Source organism: Notolepis coatsorum, assembly GCF_963971535.1.
Source record: "Notolepis coatsorum genome assembly, chromosome: 7".
NCBI lineage: Eukaryota > Metazoa > Chordata > Actinopteri > Aulopiformes > Paralepididae > Notolepis > Notolepis coatsorum.
In genome coordinates, this window is record NC_140171.1 from 51,711,327 (window position 1) to 51,730,191 (window position 18,865).

The 18,865-nt window shown below is 39.0% G+C and overlaps 1 protein-coding gene across 1 annotated transcript in view; it reads left to right on the plus strand.

Moving 5' to 3' along the window:
* LOC311231656 (neuronal acetylcholine receptor subunit alpha-7-like) overlaps positions 1 to 18,865 on the plus strand; it is a gene marked incomplete at its 3' end in the record, with an annotated part of 481,793 nt that overhangs the window by 164,184 nt on the left and 298,744 nt on the right. The window contains exon 2 of the mRNA XM_084318284.1: positions 17,532 to 17,671. Coding sequence (XP_084174410.1) covers positions 17,532 to 17,671 — 140 coding nt within the window. The remainder of the gene's footprint in view (positions 1 to 17,531; positions 17,672 to 18,865) is intronic.

Below are 18,865 nucleotides of genomic sequence, written 5' to 3' on the forward strand. Positions count from 1 at the left end.
CAGAACAAAGAGTGCGGAATACACAGAACAAAGAATGAGGAATAAAGAGCAAAGAGTGAAGAATAAACAGAACAAAGAGTGAGGAATAAACAGAACAAAGAGTGACGGATAAACAGAGCAAAGAGTGAGGAATAAACAGAACAACAAGTTAGGAATACACCAAGCAAAGAGTGAGGAATACACAGAACAAAGAGTGAGGAATACACAGCACAAAGAATGAGGAATACACAGAACAAAGAGTGACGGATAAACAGATCAAAGAGTGAGGAATCAACATAACAACGAGTTAGGAATACACCAAGCAAAGAGGGAGAAATAAACAGAACAAAGAGTGAGGAATACACATAACAAAGAGTGAGGAATACACATAACAAAGAATGAGGAATAAAGAGCAAAGAGTGAGGAATAAACAGAACAAAGAGTGAGGAATAAACAGAACAAAGAGTGACGGATAAACAGATCGAAGAGTGAGGAATAAACAGAACAACGAGTTAGGAATACACAAAGCAAAGAGGGAGGAATAAACAGAACAAAGAGTGAGGAATACACAGAACAAATAATGAGGAATAAAGAGCAAAGAGTGAGGAATAAACAGAACAAAGAGTGAGGAATAAACAGCAAATAGTGAGGAATAAACAGAGCAAAGAGTGGGGAATAAACAGAGCAAAGAGTGGGGAATGAACAGAGTAAAGAGTGAGGAATAAACTAAGCAAAGAGTCAGGAATAAACAAAGCAAAGAGTGAGGGATAAACAGATCAAAGAGTAAGGGATAAACAGAGCAACAAGTGAGGAATAAACATAGCAAAGAGTGAGGAATAAACATAGCAAAGAGTGAGGAATAAACAGAAAAGAGTGAGGAATAAACAGAGCAAAGGGTGAGGAATAAACACAGCAAATAGTGAGGAATAAACAGAACAAAGAGTGAGGAATAAACAGAACAAAGAGTGACGGATAAACAGAGCAAAGAGTGAGGAATAAACAGAACAACGAGTTAGGAATACACCAAGCAAAGAGGGAGAAATAAACAGAACAACGAGTGAGGAATACACATAACAAAGAGTGAGGAATACGCATAACAAAGAATGAGGAATAAAGAGCAAAGAGTGAGGAATAAACAGAACAAAGAGTGAGGAATAAACAGCAAATAGTGAGGAATAAACAGAGCAAATAGTGGGGAATAAACAGAGCAAAGAGTGGGGAATGAACAGAGTAAAGAGTGAGGAATAAACTGAGCAAAGAGTCAGGAATAAACAGAGCAAGGAGTGAGGGATAAACAGCAGAGTGAGGAATAAACAGAGCAAAGAGTGGGGAATAAACAGAGCAAAGCGTGGGGAATGAACAGAGCAAAGAGTGATGGATACACAGAACAAAGAGTGAGGAATACACAGAATAAATAATGAGGAATAAAGAGGAAATAGTGAGGAATAAACAGAACAAAGAGTGACGGATAAACAGATCGAAGAGTGAGGAATAAACAGAACAACGAGTTAGGAATACACAAAGCAAAGAGGGAGGAATAAACAGAACAAAGAGTGAGGAATACACAGAACAAATAATGAGGAATAAAGAGCAAAGAGTGAGGAATAAACAGAACAAAGAGTGAGGAATAAACAGCAAACAGTGAGGAATAAACAGAGCAAAGAGTGGGGAATAAACAGAGCAAAGAGTGGGGAATGAACAGAGTAAAGAGTGAGGAATAAACTGAGCAAAGAGTCAGGAATAAACAGAGCAAAGAGTGAGGGATAAACAGATCAAAGAGTAAGGGATAAACAGAGCAACAAGTGAGGAATAAACATAGCAAAGAGTGAGGAATAAACATAGCAAAGAGTGAGGAATAAACAGAAAAGAGTGAGGAATAAACAGAGCAAAGGGTGAGGAATAAACACAGCAAATAGTGAGGAATAAACAGAACAAAGAGTGAGGAATAAACAGAACAAAGAGTGACGGATAAACAGAGCAAAGAGTGAGGAATAAACAGAACAACGAGTTAGGAATACACCAAGCAAAGAGTGAGGAATACACAGAACAAAGAGTGAGGAATACACTGAACAAAGAATGAGGAATAAAGAGTAAAGAGTGAAGAATAAACAAAACAAAGAGTGAGGAATAAACAGAACAAAGAGTGACGGATAAACAGATCAAAGTGTGAGGAATAAACAGAACAAAGAGTGAGGAATAAACAGCAAACAGTGAGGTATAAACAGAGCAAATAGTGGGGAATAAACAGAGCAAAGTGTGGGGAATGAACAGAGTAAAGAGTGAGGAATAAACTGAGCAAAGAGTGAGGGATAAACAGACCAACGAGTAAGGGATAAACAGAGAAACAAGTGATGAATAAACATAGCAAAGAGTGAGGAATAAACAGAGCAATGAGTGAGGAATAAACAGCAGAGTGAGGAATAAACAGAGCAAAGAGTGGGGCATAAACAGAGCAAAGCGTGGGGAATGAACAGAGCAAAGAGTGATGGATAAACAGAGCAAAACGTGAGGAATAAACAGAGTAAAGAGTGAGGAATAAACTGAGCAAAGAGTCAGGAATAAACAGAGCAAAGAGTGAGGAATAAACATAGCAAAGAGTGAGGAATAAACATAGCAAAGAGTGAGGAATAAACAGAAAAGAGTGAGGAATAAACACAGCAAAGGGTGAGGAATAAACACAGCAAATAGTGAGGAATAAACAGAACAAAGAGTGAGGAATAAACAGAACAAAGAGTGACGGATAAACAGAGCAAAGAGTGAGGAATAAACAGAACAACGAGTTAGGAATACACCAAGCAAAGAGTGAGGAATACACAGAACAAAGAGTGAGGAATACACTGAACAAAGAATGAGGAATAAAGAGTAAAGAGTGAAGAATAAACAAAACAAAGAGTGAGGAATAAACAGAACAAAGAGTGACGGATAAACAGATCAAAGTGTGAGGAATAAACAGAACAAAGAGTGAGGAATAAACAGCAAACAGTGAGGTATAAACAGAGCAAATAGTGGGGAATAAACAGAGCAAAGTGTGGGGAATGAACAGAGTAAAGAGTGAGGAATAAACTGAGCAAAGAGTGAGGGATAAACAGACCAACGAGTAAGGGATAAACAGAGAAACAAGTGATGAATAAACATAGCAAAGAGTGAGAAATAAACAGAGCAATGAGTGAGGAATAAACAGCAGAGTGAGGAATAAACAGAGCAAAGAGTGGGGCATAAACAGAGCAAAGCGTGGGGAATGAACAGAGCAAAGAGTGATGGATAAACAGAGCAAAACGTGAGGAATAAACAGAGCAAAGGGTGAGGAATAAACAGAACAAAGAATGAGGAATACACAGAACAAAGAGTGACGGATAAACAGATCAAAGAGTGAGGAATCAACATAACAACGAGTTAGGAATACACCAAGCAAAGAGGGAGAAATAAACAGAACAAAGAGTGAGGAATACACATAACAAAGAGTGAGGAATACACATAACAAAGAATGAGGAATAAAGAGCAAAGAGTGAGGAATAAACAGAACAAAGAGTGAGGAATAAACAGAACAAAGAGTGACGGATAAACAGATCGAAGAGTGAGGAATAAACAGAACAACGAGTTAGGAATACACAAAGCAAAGAGTGAGGAATACACAGAACAAAGAGTGAGGAATACACTGAACAAAGAATGAGGAATAAAGAGTAAAGAGTGAAGAATAAACAAAACAAAGAGTGAGGAATAAACAGAACAAAGAGTGACGGTTAAACAGATCAAAGTGTGAGGAATAAACAGCAAACAGTGAGGTATAAACAGAGCAAATAGTGGGGAATAAACAGAGCAAAGTGTGGGGAATGAACAGAGTAAAGAGTGAGGAATAAACTGAGCAAAGAGTGAGGGATAAACAGACCAAAGAGTAAGGGATAAACAGAGCAACAAGTGAGGAATAAACATAGCAAAGAGTGAGGAATAAACAGAGCAATGAGTGAGGAATACACAGAACAAAGAGTGCGGAATACACAGAACAAAGAATGAGGAATAAAGAGCAAAGAGTGAAGAATAAACAGAACAAAGAGTGAGGAATAAACAGAACAAAGAGTGACGGATAAACAGAGCAAAGAGTGAGGAATAAACAGAACAACAAGTTAGGAATACACCAAGCAAAGAGTGAGGAATACACAGAACAAAGAGTGAGGAATACACAGCACAAAGAATGAGGAATACACAGAACAAAGAGTGACGGATAAACAGATCAAAGAGTGAGGAATCAACATAACAACGAGTTAGGAATACACCAAGCAAAGAGGGAGAAATAAACAGAACAAAGAGTGAGGAATACACATAACAAAGAGTGAGGAATACACATAACAAAGAATGAGGAATAAAGAGCAAAGAGTGAGGAATAAACAGAACAAAGAGTGAGGAATAAACAGAACAAAGAGTGACGGATAAACAGATCGAAGAGTGAGGAATAAACAGAACAACGAGTTAGGAATACACAAAGCAAAGAGGGAGGAATAAACAGAACAAAGAGTGAGGAATACACAGAACAAATAATGAGGAATAAAGAGCAAAGAGTGAGGAATAAACAGAACAAAGAGTGAGGAATAAACAGCAAATAGTGAGGAATAAACAGAGCAAAGAGTGGGGAATAAACAGAGCAAAGAGTGGGGAATGAACAGAGTAAAGAGTGAGGAATAAACTAAGCAAAGAGTCAGGAATAAACAGAGCAAAGAGTGAGGGATAAACAGATCAAAGAGTAAGGGATAAACAGAGCAACAAGTGAGGAATAAACATAGCAAAGAGTGAGGAATAAACATAGCAAAGAGTGAGGAATAAACAGAAAAGAGTGAGGAATAAACAGAGCAAAGGGTGAGGAATAAACACAGCAAATAGTGAGGAATAAACAGAACAAAGAGTGAGGAATAAACAGAACAAAGAGTGACGGATAAACAGAGCAAAGAGTGAGGAATAAACAGAACAACGAGTTAGGAATACACCAAGCAAAGAGGGAGAAATAAACAGAACAAAGAGTGAGGAATACACATAACAAAGAGTGAGGAATACGCATAACAAAGAATGAGGAATAAAGAGCAAAGAGTGAGGAATAAACAGAACAAAGAGTGAGGAATAAACAGCAAATAGTGAGGAATAAACAGAGCAAATAGTGGGGAATAAACAGAGCAAAGAGTGGGGAATGAACAGAGTAAAGAGTGAGGAATAAACTGAGCAAAGAGTCAGGAATAAACAGAGCAAGGAGTGAGGGATAAACAGCAGATTGAGGAATAAACAGAGCAAAGAGTGGGGAATAAACAGAGCAAAGCGTGGGGAATGAACAGAGCAAAGAGTGATGGATACACAGAACAAAGAGTGAGGAATACACAGAATAAATAATGAGGAATAAAGAGGAAAGAGTGAGGAATAAACAGAACAAAGAGTGACGGATAAACAGATCGAAGAGTGAGGAATAAACAGAACAACGAGTTAGGAATACACAAAGCAAAGAGGGAGGAATAAACAGAACAAAGAGTGAGGAATACACAGAACAAATAATGAGGAATAAAGAGCAAAGAGTGAGGAATAAACAGAACAAAGAGTGAGGAATAAACAGCAAACAGTGAGGAATAAACAGAGCAAAGAGTGGGGAATAAACAGAGCAAAGAGTGGGGAATGAACAGAGTAAAGAGTGAGGAATAAACTGAGCAAAGAGTCAGGAATAAACAGAGCAAAGAGTGAGGGATAAACAGATCAAAGAGTAAGGGATAAACAGAGCAACAAGTGAGGAATAAACATAGCAAAGAGTGAGGAATAAACATAGCAAAGAGTGAGGAATAAACAGAAAAGAGTGAGGAATAAACAGAGCAAAGGGTGAGGAATAAACACAGCAAATAGTGAGGAATAAACAGAACAAAGAGTGAGGAATAAACAGAACAAAGAGTGACGGAAAAACAGAGCAAAGAGTGAGGAATAAACAGAACAACGAGTTAGGAATACACCAAGCAAAGAGTGAGGAATACACAGAACAAAGAGTGAGGAATACACTGAACAAAGAATGAGGAATAAAGAGTAAAGAGTGAAGAATAAACAAAACAAAGAGTGAGGAATAAACAGAACAAAGAGTGACGGATAAACAGATCAAAGTGTGAGGAATAAACAGAACAAAGAGTGAGGAATAAACAGCAAACAGTGAGGTATAAACAGAGCAAATAGTGGGGAATAAACAGAGCAAAGTGTGGGGAATGAACAGAGTAAAGAGTGAGGAATAAACTGAGCAAAGAGTGAGGGATAAACAGACCAACGAGTAAGGGATAAACAGAGAAACAAGTGATGAATAAACATAGCAAAGAGTGAGGAATAAACAGAGCAATGAGTGAGGAATAAACAGCAGAGTGAGGAATAAACTTAGCAAAGAGTGGGGCATAAACAGAGCAAAGCGTGGGGAATGAACAGAGCAAAGAGTGATGGATAAACAGAGCAAAACGTGAGGAATAAACAGAGTAAAGAGTGAGGAATAAACTGAGCAAAGAGTCAGGAATAAACAGAGCAAAGAGTGAGGAATAAACATAGCAAAGAGTGAGGAATAAACATAGCAAAGAGTGAGGAATAAACAGAAAAGAGTGAGGAATAAACAAAGCAAAGGGTGAGGAATAAACACAGCAAATAGTGAGGAATAAACAGAACAAAGAGTGAGGAATAAACAGAACAAAGAGTGACGGATAAACAGAGCAAAGAGTGAGGAATAAACAGAACAACGAGTTAGGAATACACCAAGCAAAGAGTGAGGAATACACAGAACAAAGAGTGAGGAATACACTGAACAAAGAATGAGGAATAAAGAGTAAAGAGTGAAGAATAAACAAAACAAAGAGTGAGGAATAAACAGAACAAAGAGTGACGGATAAACAGATCAAAGTGTGAGGAATAAACAGAACAAAGAGTGAGGAATAAACAGCAAACAGTGAGGTATAAACAGAGCAAATAGTGGGGAATAAACAGAGCAAAGTGTGGGGAATGAACAGAGTAAAGAGTGAGGAATAAACTGAGCAAAGAGTGAGGGATAAACAGACCAACGAGTAAGGGATAAACAGAGAAACAAGTGATGAATAAACATAGCAAAGAGTGAGGAATAAACAGAGCAATGAGTGAGGAATAAACAGCAGAGTGAGGAATAAACAGAGCAAAGAGTGGGGCATAAACAGAGCAAAGCGTGGGGAATGAACAGAGCAAAGAGTGATGGATAAACAGAGCAAAACGTGAGGAATAAACAGAGCAAAGGGTGAGGAATAAACAGAACAAAGAATGAGGAATACACAGAACAAAGAGTGACGGATAAACAGATCAAAGAGTGAGGAATCAACATAACAACGAGTGAGGAATACACATAACAAAGAATGAGGAATAAAGAGCAAAGAGTGAGGAATAAACAGAACAAAGAGTGAGGAATAAACAGAACAAAGAGTGACGGATAAACAGATCGAAGAGTGAGGAATAAACAGAACAACGAGTTAGGAATACACAAAGCAAAGAGGGAGAAATAAACAGAACAAAGAGTGAGGAATACACATAACAAAGAGTGAGGAATACACATAACAAAGAATGAGGAATAAAGAGCAAAGAGTGAGGAATAAACAGAACAAAGAGTGAGGAATAAACAGAACAAAGAGTGACGGATAAACAGATCGAAGAGTGAGGAATAAACAGAACAACGAGTTAGGAATACACAAAGCAAAGAGGGAGGAATAAACAGAACAAAGAGTGAGGAATACACAGAACAAATAATGAGGAATAAAGAGCAAAGAGTGAGGAATAAACAGAACAAAGAGTGAGGAATAAACAGCAAATAGTGAGGAATAAACAGAGCAAAGAGTGGGGAATAAACAGAGCAAAGAGTGGGGAATGAACAAAGTAAAGAGTGAGGAATAAACTGAGCAAAGAGTCAGGAATAAACAGAGCAAAGAGTGAGGGATAAACAGATCAAAGAGTAATGGATAAACAGAGCAACAAGTGAGGAATAAACATAGCAAAGAGTGAGGAATAAACATAGCAAAGAGTGAGGAATAAACAGAAAAGAGTGAGGAATAAACAGAGCAAAGGGTGAGGAATAAACACAGCAAATAGTGAGGAATAAACAGAACAAAGAGTGAGGAATAAACAGAACAAAGAGTGACGGATAAACAGAGCAAAGAGTGAGGAATAAACAGAACAACGAGTTAGGAATACACCAAGCAAAGAGTGAGGAATACACAGAACAAAGAGTGAGGAATACACTGAACAAAGAATGAGGAATAAAGAGTAAAGAGTGAAGAATAAACAAAACAAAGAGTGAGGAATAAACAGAACAAAGAGTGACGGATAAACAGATCAAAGAGTGAGGAATAAACAGAACAACGAGTTAGGAATATACCAAGCAAAGAGGGAGAAATAAACAGAACAAAGAGTGAGGAATACACATAACAAAGAGTGAGGAATACACATAACAAAGAATGAGGAATAAAGAGCAAAGAGTGAGGAATAAACAGAACAAAGAGTGAGGAATAAACAGCAAATAGTGAGGAATAAACAGAGCAAATAGTGGGGAATAAACAGAGCAAAGAGTGGGGAATGAACAGAGTAAAGAGTGAGGAATAAACTGAGCAAAGAGTCAGGAATAAACAGAGCAAGGAGTGAGGGATAAACAGCAGAGTGAGGAATAAACAGAGCAAAGAGTGGGAAATAAACAGAGCAAAGCTTGGGGAATGAACAGAGCAAAGAGTGATGGATACACAGAACAAAGAGTGAGGAATACACAGAATAAATAATGAGGAATAAAGAGGAAAGAGTGAGGAATAAACAGAACAAAGAGTGACGGATAAACAGATCGAAGAGTGAGGAATAAACAGAACAACGAGTTAGGAATACACAAAGCAAAGAGCGAGGAATAAACAGAACAAAGAGTGAGGAATACACAGAACAAATAATGAGGAATAAAGAGCAAAGAGTGAGGAATAAACAGAACAAAGAGTGAGGAATAAACAGCAAATAGTGAGGAATAAACAGAGCAAAGAGTGGGGAATAAACAGAGCAAAGAGTGGGGAATGAACAGAGTAAAGAGTGAGGAATAAACTGAGCAAAGAGTCAGGAATAAACAGAGCAAAGAGTGAGGGATAAACAGATCAAAGAGTAAGGGATAAACAGAGCAACAAGTGAGGAATAAACATAGCAAAGAGTGAGGAATAAACATAGCAAAGAGTGAGGAATAAACAGAAAAGAGTGAGGAATAAACAGAGCAAAGGGTGAGGAATAAACACAGCAAATAGTGAGGAATAAACAGAACAAAGAGTGAGGAATAAACAGAACAAATAGTGACGGATAAACAGTGCAAAGAGTGAGGAATAAACAGAACAACGTGTTAGGAATACACCAAGCAAAGAGTGAGGAATACACAGAACAAAGAGTGATGAATACACTGAACAAAGAATGAGGAATAAAGAGCAAAGAGTGAGGAATAAACAGATCAAAGAGTGAGGAATAAACAGAACAACGAGTTAGGAATACACCAAGCAAAGAGGGAGAAATAAACATAACAAAGAGTGAGGAATACACATAACAAAGGGTGAGGAATACACATAACAAAGAATGAGGAATAAAGAGCAAAGAGTGAGGAATAAACAGAACAAAGAGTGAGGAATAAACAGCAAATAGTGAGGAATAAACAGAGCAAATAGTGGGGAATAAACAGAGCAAAGAGTGGGGAATGAACAGAGTAAAGAGTGAGGAATAAACTGAGCAAAGAGTCAGGAATAAACAGAGCAAGGAGTGAGGGATAAACAGCAGAGTGAGGAATAAACAGAGCAAAGAGTGGGGAATAAACAGAGCAAAGCGTGGGGAATGAACAGAGCAAAGAGTGATGGATACACAGAACAAATAGTGAGGAATACACAGAATAAATAATGAGGAATAAAGAGGAAAGAGTGAGGAATAAACAGAACAAAGAGTGAGGAATAAACAGCAAATAGTGAGGAATAAAGAGAGCAAAGAGTGGGGAATAAACAGAGCAAAAAGTGGGGAATGAACAGAGTAAAGAGTGAGGAATAAACTGAGCAAAGAGTCAGGGATAAACAGATTAAAGAGTAAGGGATAAACAGAGCAACAAGTGAGGAATAAACATAGCAAAGAGTGAGGAATAAACATAGCAAAGAGTGAGGAATAAACAGAACAAAGGGTGATGGATAAACAGAGCAAATAGTGATTAATAAACAGAACAAAGAGTGATGGATAAACAGAGCAAAGAGTGAGGAATAAACAGAGCGAAGGGTGATGAATAAACAGAGCAAATAATGAGGAATAAACAGAACAAAGGGTGAGGAATAAACTAAACAAAGACTGACAGATAAACAGAGCAAGGAGTGAGGAATAAACAGAACAAAGGGTGACAGATAAAAAGAGCAAAGAGTGAGGAATAAACAGAACAAAGAATGAGGAATAAACAGCAAAGAGTGAGGAATACACCGAACAAAGAATAAAGAGCAAAGAGTGAGGAATGAACAGAAGAGTGAGGAATAAACAGCAAATAGTGAGGAATAAACAAAGCAAATAGTGGGGAATAAACAGAGCAAAGAGTGGGGAATAAACAGAGCAAAGAGTGGGGAATAAACAGAGCAAAGAGAGGTATAAACAGCAGAGTGAGGAATAAACAGAGCAAAGAGTGGGGAATAAACAGAGCAAAGCGTGGGGAATGAACAGAGCAAAGAGTGATGGATAAACAGAGCAAAACGTGAGGAATAAACAGAGCAAAGGGTGAGGAATAAACAGAACAACGAGTGAGGAATAAACAGAACAAAGAGTGATTAATAAACAGAACAAAGAGTGACGGATAAACAGAGCAAAGAGTGAGGAATAAACAGAACAACGAGTTAGGAATACACCAAGCAAAAAGTGAGGAATACACAGAACAAAGAGTGAGGAATACACAGAACAAAGAATGAGGAATACACAGAACAAAGAGTGACAGATAAACAGATCAAAGAGTGAGGAATCAACATAACAACGAGTTAGGAATACACCAAGCAAAGAGGGAGAAATAAACAGAACGAAGAGTGAGGAATACACATAACAAAGAGTGAGGAATACACATAACAAAGAATGAGGAATAAAGAGCAAAGAGTGAGGAATAAACAGAACAAAGAGTGAGGAATAAACAGAACAAAGAGTGACGGATAAACAGATCAAAGAGTGAGGAATAAACAGAACAACGAGTTAGGAATACACAAAGCAAAGAGGGAGGAATAAACAGAACAAAGAGTGAGGAATACACAGAACAAATAATGAGGAATAAAGAGCAAAGTGTGAGGAATAAACAGAACAAAGAGTGAGGAATAAACAGCAAATAGTGAGGAATAAACAGAGCAAAGAGTGGGGAATAAACAGAGCAAAGAGTGGGGAATGAACAGAGGAAAGAGTGAGGAATAAACTGAGCAAAGAGTCAGGAATAAACAGAGCAAAGAGTGAGGGATAAACAGATCAAAGAGTAAGGGATAAACAGAGCAACAAGTGATGAATAAACATAGCAAAGAGTGAGGAATAAACATAGCAAAGAGTGAGGAATAAACAGAAAAGAGTGAGGAATAAACAGAGCAAAGGGTGAGGAATAAACACAGCAAATAGTGAGGAATAAACAGAACAAAGAGTGAGGAATAAACAGAACAAAGAGTGACGGATACACAGAGCAAAGAGTGAGGAATAAACAAAACAACGAGTTAGGAATACACCAAGCAAAGAGTGAGGAATACACAGAACAAAGAGTGCGGAATACACATAACAAATAATGAGGAATAAAGAGCAAAGAGTGAGGAATAAACAGAACAAAGAGTGAGGAATAAACAGCAAATAGTGAGGAATAAACAGAGCAAAGAGTGGGGAATAAACAGAGCAAAGAGTGGGGAATGAACAGAGGAAAGAGTGAGGAATAAACTGAGCAAAGAGTCAGGAATAAACAGAGCAAAGAGTGAGGGATAAACAGATCAAAGAGTAAGGGATAAACAGAGCAACAAGTGAGGAATAAACATAGCAAAGAGTGAGGAATAAACATAGCAAAGAGTGAGGAATAAACAGAAAAGAGTGAGGAATAAACAGAGCAAAGGGTGAGGAATAAACACAGCAAATAGTGAGGAATAAACAGAACAAAGAGTGAGGAATACACAGAACAAAGAGTGACGGATACACAGAGCAAAGAGTGAGGAATAAACAGAACAACGAGTTAGGAATACACCAAGCAAAGAGTGAGGAATACACAGAACAAAGAGTGAGGAATACACTGAACAAAAAATGAGGAATAAAGAGTAAAGAGTGAAGAATAAACAAAACAAAGAGTGAGGAATAAACAGAACAAAGAGTGACGGATAAACAGATCAAAGAGTGAGGAATAAACAGAACAAAGAGTGAGGAATACACATAACAAAGAGTGAGGAATACACATAACAAAGAATGAGGAATAAAGAGCAAAGAGTGAGGAATAAACAGAACAAAGAGTGAGGAATAAACAGCAAATAGTGAGGAATAAACAGAGCAAAGAGTGGGGAATAAACAGAGCAAAGAGTTGGGAATGAACAGAGTAAAGAGTGAGGAATAAACTGAGCAAAGAGTCAGGAATAAACAGAGCAAGGAGTGAGGGATAAACAGATCAAAGAGTAAGGGATAAACAGAGCAAAGAGTGAGGAATAAACAGCAGAGTGAGGAATAAACAGAGCAAAGAGTGGGGAATAAACAGAGCAAAGCGTGGGGAATGAACAGAGCAAAGAGTGATGGATAAACAGAGCAAAACGTGAGGAATAAACAGAGCAAAGGGTGAGGAATAAACAGAACAAAGAGTGAGGAATAAACAGAACAAAGAGTAGGGAATAAACAGAACAAAGAGTGAGGATAAACAGAGCAAAGAGTGAGGAATAAACAGAACAACGAGTTAGGAATACACCAAGCAAAGAGTGAGGAATAAACAGAACAAATAGTGAGGAATACACAGAACAAAGAGTGCGGAATACACAGAACAAAGAATGAGGAATAAAGAGCAAATAGTGAAGAATAAACAAAACAAAGAGTGAGGAATAAACAGAACAAAGAGTGATGGATACACAGAGCAAAGAGTGAGGAATAAACAAAACAACGAGTTAGGAATACACCAAGCAAAGAGTGAGGAATACACAGAACAAAGAGTGCGGAATACACAGAACAAATAATGAGGAATAAAGAGCAAAGAGTGAGGAATAAACAGAACAAAGAGTGAGGAATAAACAGCAAATAGTGAGGAATAAACAGAGCAAAGAGTGGGGAATAAACAGAGCAAAGAGTGGGGAATGAACAGAGGAAAGAGTGAGGAATAAACTGAGCAAAGAGTCAGGAATAAACAGAGCAAAGAGTGAGGGATAAACAGATCAAAGAGTAAGGGATAAACAGAGCAACAAGTGAGGAATAAACATAGCAAAGAGTGAGGAATAAACATAGCAAAGAGTGAGGAATAAACAGAAAAGAGTGAGGAATAAACAGAGCAAAGGGTGAGGAATAAACACAGCAAATAGTGAGGAATAAACAGAACAAAGAGTGAGGAATAAATAGAACAAAGAGTGACGGATACACAGAGCAAAGAGTGAGGAATAAACAGAACAACGAGTTAGGAATACACCAAGCAAAGAGTGAGGAATACACAGAACAAAGAGTGAGGAATACACTGAACAAAAAATGAGGAATAAAGAGTAAAGAGTGAAGAATAAACAAAACAAAGAGTGAGGAATAAACAGAACAAAGAGTGACGGATAAACAGATCAAAGAGTGAGGAATAAACAGAACAAAGAGTGAGGAATACACATAACAAAGAGTGAGGAATACACATAACAAAGAATGAGGAATAAAGAGCAAAGAGTGAGGAATAAACAGAACAAAGAGTGAGGAATAAACAGCAAATAGTGAGGAATAAACAGAGCAAAGAGTGGGGAATAAACAGAGCAAAGAGTGGGGAATGAACAGAGTAAAGAGTGAGGAATAAACTGAGCAAAGAGTCAGGAATAAACAGAGCAAGGAGTGAGGGATAAACAGATCAAAGAGTAAGGGATAAACAGAGCAAAGAGTGAGGAATAAACAGCAGAGTGAGGAATAAACAGAGCAAAGAGTGGGGAATAAACAGAGCAAAGCGTGGGGAATGAACAGAGCAAAGAGTGATGGATAAACAGAGCAAAACGTGAGGAATAAACAGAGCAAAGGGTGAGGAATAAACAGAACAAAGAGTGAGGAATAAACAGAACAAAGAGTAGGGAATAAACAGAACAAAGAGTGAGGATAAACAGAGCAAAGAGTGAGGAATAAACAGAACAACGAGTTAGGAATACACCAAGCAAAGAGTGAGGAATAAACAGAACAAATAGTGAGGAATACACAGAACAAAGAGTGCGGAATACACAGAACAAAGAATGAGGAATAAAGAGCAAAGAGTGAAGAATAAACAAAACAAAGAGTGAGGAATAAACAGAACAAAGAGTGATGGATAAACAGATCAAAGAGTGAGGAATAAACAGCAAATAGTGAGGAATAAACAGAGCAAAGAGTGGGGAATAAACAGAGCAAAGAGTGGGGAATGAACAGAGTAAAGAGTGAGGAATAAACTGAGCAAAGAGTCAGGAATAAACAGAGCAAGGAGTGAGGGATAAACAGATCAAAGAGTAAGGGATAAACAGAGCAAATAGTGAGGAATAAACAGCAGAGTGAGGAATAAACAGAGCAAAGAGTGCGGAATAAACAGAGCAAAGCGTGGGGAATGAACAGAGCAAAGAGTGATGGATAAACAGAGCAAAACGTGAGGAATAAACAGAGCAAAGGGTGAGGAATAAACAGAACAAAGAGTGAGGAATAAACAGAACAAAGAGTAGGGAATAAACAGAACAAAGAGTGAGGATAAACAGAGCAAAGAGTGAGGAATAAGCAGAACAACGAGTTAGGAATACACCAAGCAAAGAGTGAGGAATAAACAGAACAAATAGTGAGGAATACACAGAACAAAGAGTGCGGAATACACAGAACAAAGAATGAGGAATAAAGAGCAAAGAGTGAAGAATAAACAAAACAAAGAGTGAGGAATAAACAGAACAAAGAGTGATGGATAAACAGATCAAAGAGTGAGGAATAAACAGCAAATAGTGAGGAATAAACAGAGCAAAGAGTGGGGAATAAACAGAGCAAAGAGTGGGGAATGAACAGAGTAAAGAGTGAGGAATAAACTGAGCAAAGAGTCAGGAATAAACAGAGCAAGGAGTGAGGGATAAACAGATCAAAGAGTAAGGGATAAACAGAGCAAAGAGTGAGGAATAAACAGCAGAGTGAGGAATAAACAGAGCAAAGAGTGCGGAATAAACAGAGCAAAGCGTGGGGAATGAACAGAGCAAAGAGTGATGGATAAACAGAGCAAAACGTGAGGAATAAACAGAGCAAAGGGTGAGGAATAAACAGAACAAAGAGTGAGGAATAAACAGAAGAAAGAGTAGGGAATAAACAGAACAAAGAGTGAGGATAAACAGAGCAAAGAGTGAGGAATAAACAGAACAACGAGTTAGGAATACACCAAGCAAAGAGTGAGGAATAAACAGAACAAATAGTGAGGAATACACAGAACAAAGAGTGCGGAATACACAGAACAAAGAATGAGGAATAAAGAGCAAAGAGTGAAGAATAAACAAAACAAAGAGTGAGGAATAAACAGAACAAAGAGTGACGGATAAACAGATCAAAGAGTGAGGAATAAACAGAACAACGAGTTAGGAATACACCAAGCAAAGAGGGAGGAATAAACAGAACAAAGAGTGAGGAATACACAGAACAAAGAGTGAGGAATACACAGAATAAATAATGAGGAATAAAGAGGAAAGAGTGAGGAATAAACAGAACAAAGAGTGAGGAATAAACAGCAAATAGTGAGGAATAAACAGAGCAAAGAGTGGGGAATAAACAGAGCAAAAAGTGGGGAATGAACAGAGTAAAGAGTGAGGAATAAACAGAGCAAAGAGTGAGGGATAAACAGATTAAAGAGTAAGGGATAAACAGAGCAACAAGTGAGGAATAAACATAGCAAAGAGTGAGGAATAAACAGAAAAGAGTGAGGAAGAAACAGAGCAAAGGGTGAGGAATAAACACAGCAAATAGTGAGGAATAAACAGAACAAAGAGTGAGGAATAAACAGAACAAAGGGTGACGGATAAACAGAGCAAAGAGTGATTAATAAACAGAACAAAGATTGAGTGATAACCAGAGCAAAGAGTGAGGTATAAACCCAACAAAGAGTGATGGATAAACAGAGCAAAGAGTGAGGAATAAACAGAGCGAAGGGTGATGAATAAACAGAGCAAATAATGAGGAATAAACAGAACAAAGGGTGAGGAATAAACTAAACAAAGACTGACGGATAAACAGAGCAAGGAGTGAGGAATAAACAGAACAAAGGGTGACAGATAAAAAGAGCAAAGAGTGAGGAATACACAGAACAAAGAATGAGGAATAAACAGCAAAGAGTGAGGAATACACCGAACAAAGAATAAAGAGCAAAGAGTGAGGAATGAACAGAAGAGTGAGGAATAAACAGCAAAGAGTGAGGAATAAACAAAGCAAATAGTGGGGAATAAACAGAGCAAAGAGTGGGGAATAAACAGAGCAAAGAGTGGGGAATAAACAGAGCAAAGAGAGGAATAAACAGAACAACGAGTGAGGGATATATTGAGCAAAGAGGGAGGGATAAAATGAGCAAAGAGGGAGGGATAAACAGAGCAAATAGTGGGGGATACACAGATCAAAACGTGAGGGATAAACAGAGCAAAGAGTGAGGGATGAGAAGAAGAAATGCTACCCTTGCAGCTGACTGGGTTTGGTTGCATCACACAATGCATTTTAATATTTCTTCATGCCAAAGAGAGGCTCATATGGTTGAGTGATCGGGATCATATTGGGATGAAATTATGATGTTGCGCTATCATTGCATCTAAAATGACTGATAACAACCAACTGAACTTAAAATTATTTCGAAATGAGATCTTCAATATTTGAGGGGACATTAAGCATGGAGTTGTCTTTATTTGATATCACACTTTACATTATTATGCAGTTTAATATGATCTTGCAGATCTCATGATATATACTGCTATAGAAAAACATCCACATTAAGATGCTGTCAATGTCTTTCATATCACTCATGAACTAATGGCTCATTGTTCTGTGTAAACCGCTTAATGAGTCCTAATGAATACAGAGAAGGAGCAGTATCTACATAATTACCGCTCACTAGCCTAATGCAACATATAATGACTTCAGCATTCCACATCTTAATCAGTTCTCCTCAGGGACAAGGAACAATTACTCTATGATAATATAACAACTGATTACATTACCGAGGTTTTAATGAGAAATATCTGAAATATAATGTAATACAGTCGTCCTGTTATTTGTATCTTTAATCTCTCTTTCTCTCTCTCTATCTCTCTTTCTATCTCTCTCTTTCCCCCTCTTTGTTCCCTCTCACCCATTTCTGTCTTAAACTATTCCATCTTTCCCCTTCCCCCCCCTCCCTCCAGGCTGCCATGGGGGGGTTCACCAACGGAAGCTCTACCGTGATCTAATGGTCAACTATAATCGCCTGGAGAGGCCTGTCCAGAATGACTCATCCCCCATCGTGGTGGACCTGGGCCTCACACTGCTACAGATCATTGACGTGGTGAGTGTGTGCATGTGTGTGTGTGTGTGTGTGTGTGTGTGTGTGTGTGTGTGTGTGTGTGTGTGTGTGTGTTGTGTGTGTGTGTGTGTGTGTGTGTGTGTGTGTGTGTGTGTGTGTGTGTGTGTGTGTGTGTGCAGTACTTGTCTGCCAAGTATGTGAGCTACAGTACGCTGATGACTGTGCCATCTTAGCTCACAGTCCAGAGTCTATGCAGCATGCTCTCGACACCATATCCAGCCTGTACCAATCCTTCGGTCTCCAGGTCAACATACAAAAAACCGAAGTCATGTCCCAACTCACTTCCCGAACCTCTACACCTCCCAGTTTTCACATAAACGGTGTTCCACTCAAAACAGTGGATCATTTCACCTACTGTACCTCGGCTCCACTCTGTCCTCATGCTGCTCCCTTGACCCGGAGATACACACACGTATAAATAAAGCGGCATCATCCTTTGGACGCCTACGCAGCAGGGTTTTTGAAAACCGAAACCTGAAGATCAGCACCAAGGTTGCCGTTTACAATGCAGTATGTCTCTCCACTCTGCTCTATGGAGCAGAATCCTGGACCCCATACCGCCGGCACATCACCAACCTGGACGCTTTCCACATCCGTTGCCTCCAAAGGATCCTCGGCCTGACCTGGGAAGATCGAGTCCCGCACACAGACATCCTCAACAACACCAACTCAATCTGTATGGCCGCAGCTGTGGCCAAAAAACATCTTCGTTGGATAGGGCACACCATACGTATGCCTGACCACCGCTTGCCCCGCCAAGTCCTCTATGGCCAACTGAGAGGAGCAAAGCGGGCTGCTGGAGGCCAAAAGAGACGCTTTAAGGACTACACCAGGGACCTCCTAAAGTGTGCAAACATCACGCAGCTTGAAACTCTGGCACTCGACAGATCAGCCTGGCAAGTCACTTGTGCCACTGCAGTTTCCCAAATACACCAAACGAACCAAGACCGAAGATCTGAGAGGCGCACGCAACGACACCAGCGGGCGGCTGGCATCCCCCAGGTATCTGGCTTCCCTTGCGCCATCTGTGGACGGTGTGCGGCTCAAGGATCGGACTCAACGCCCACGAGAAGTGGCACCAGCGGCAGCGTCGCTAACCCCCCTCCCCCTCTCCCCATCCCTGGAGCAAGCGTCATCATCGAACACGATGGACAGCTAAGAGAGAGAGAGAGAGTG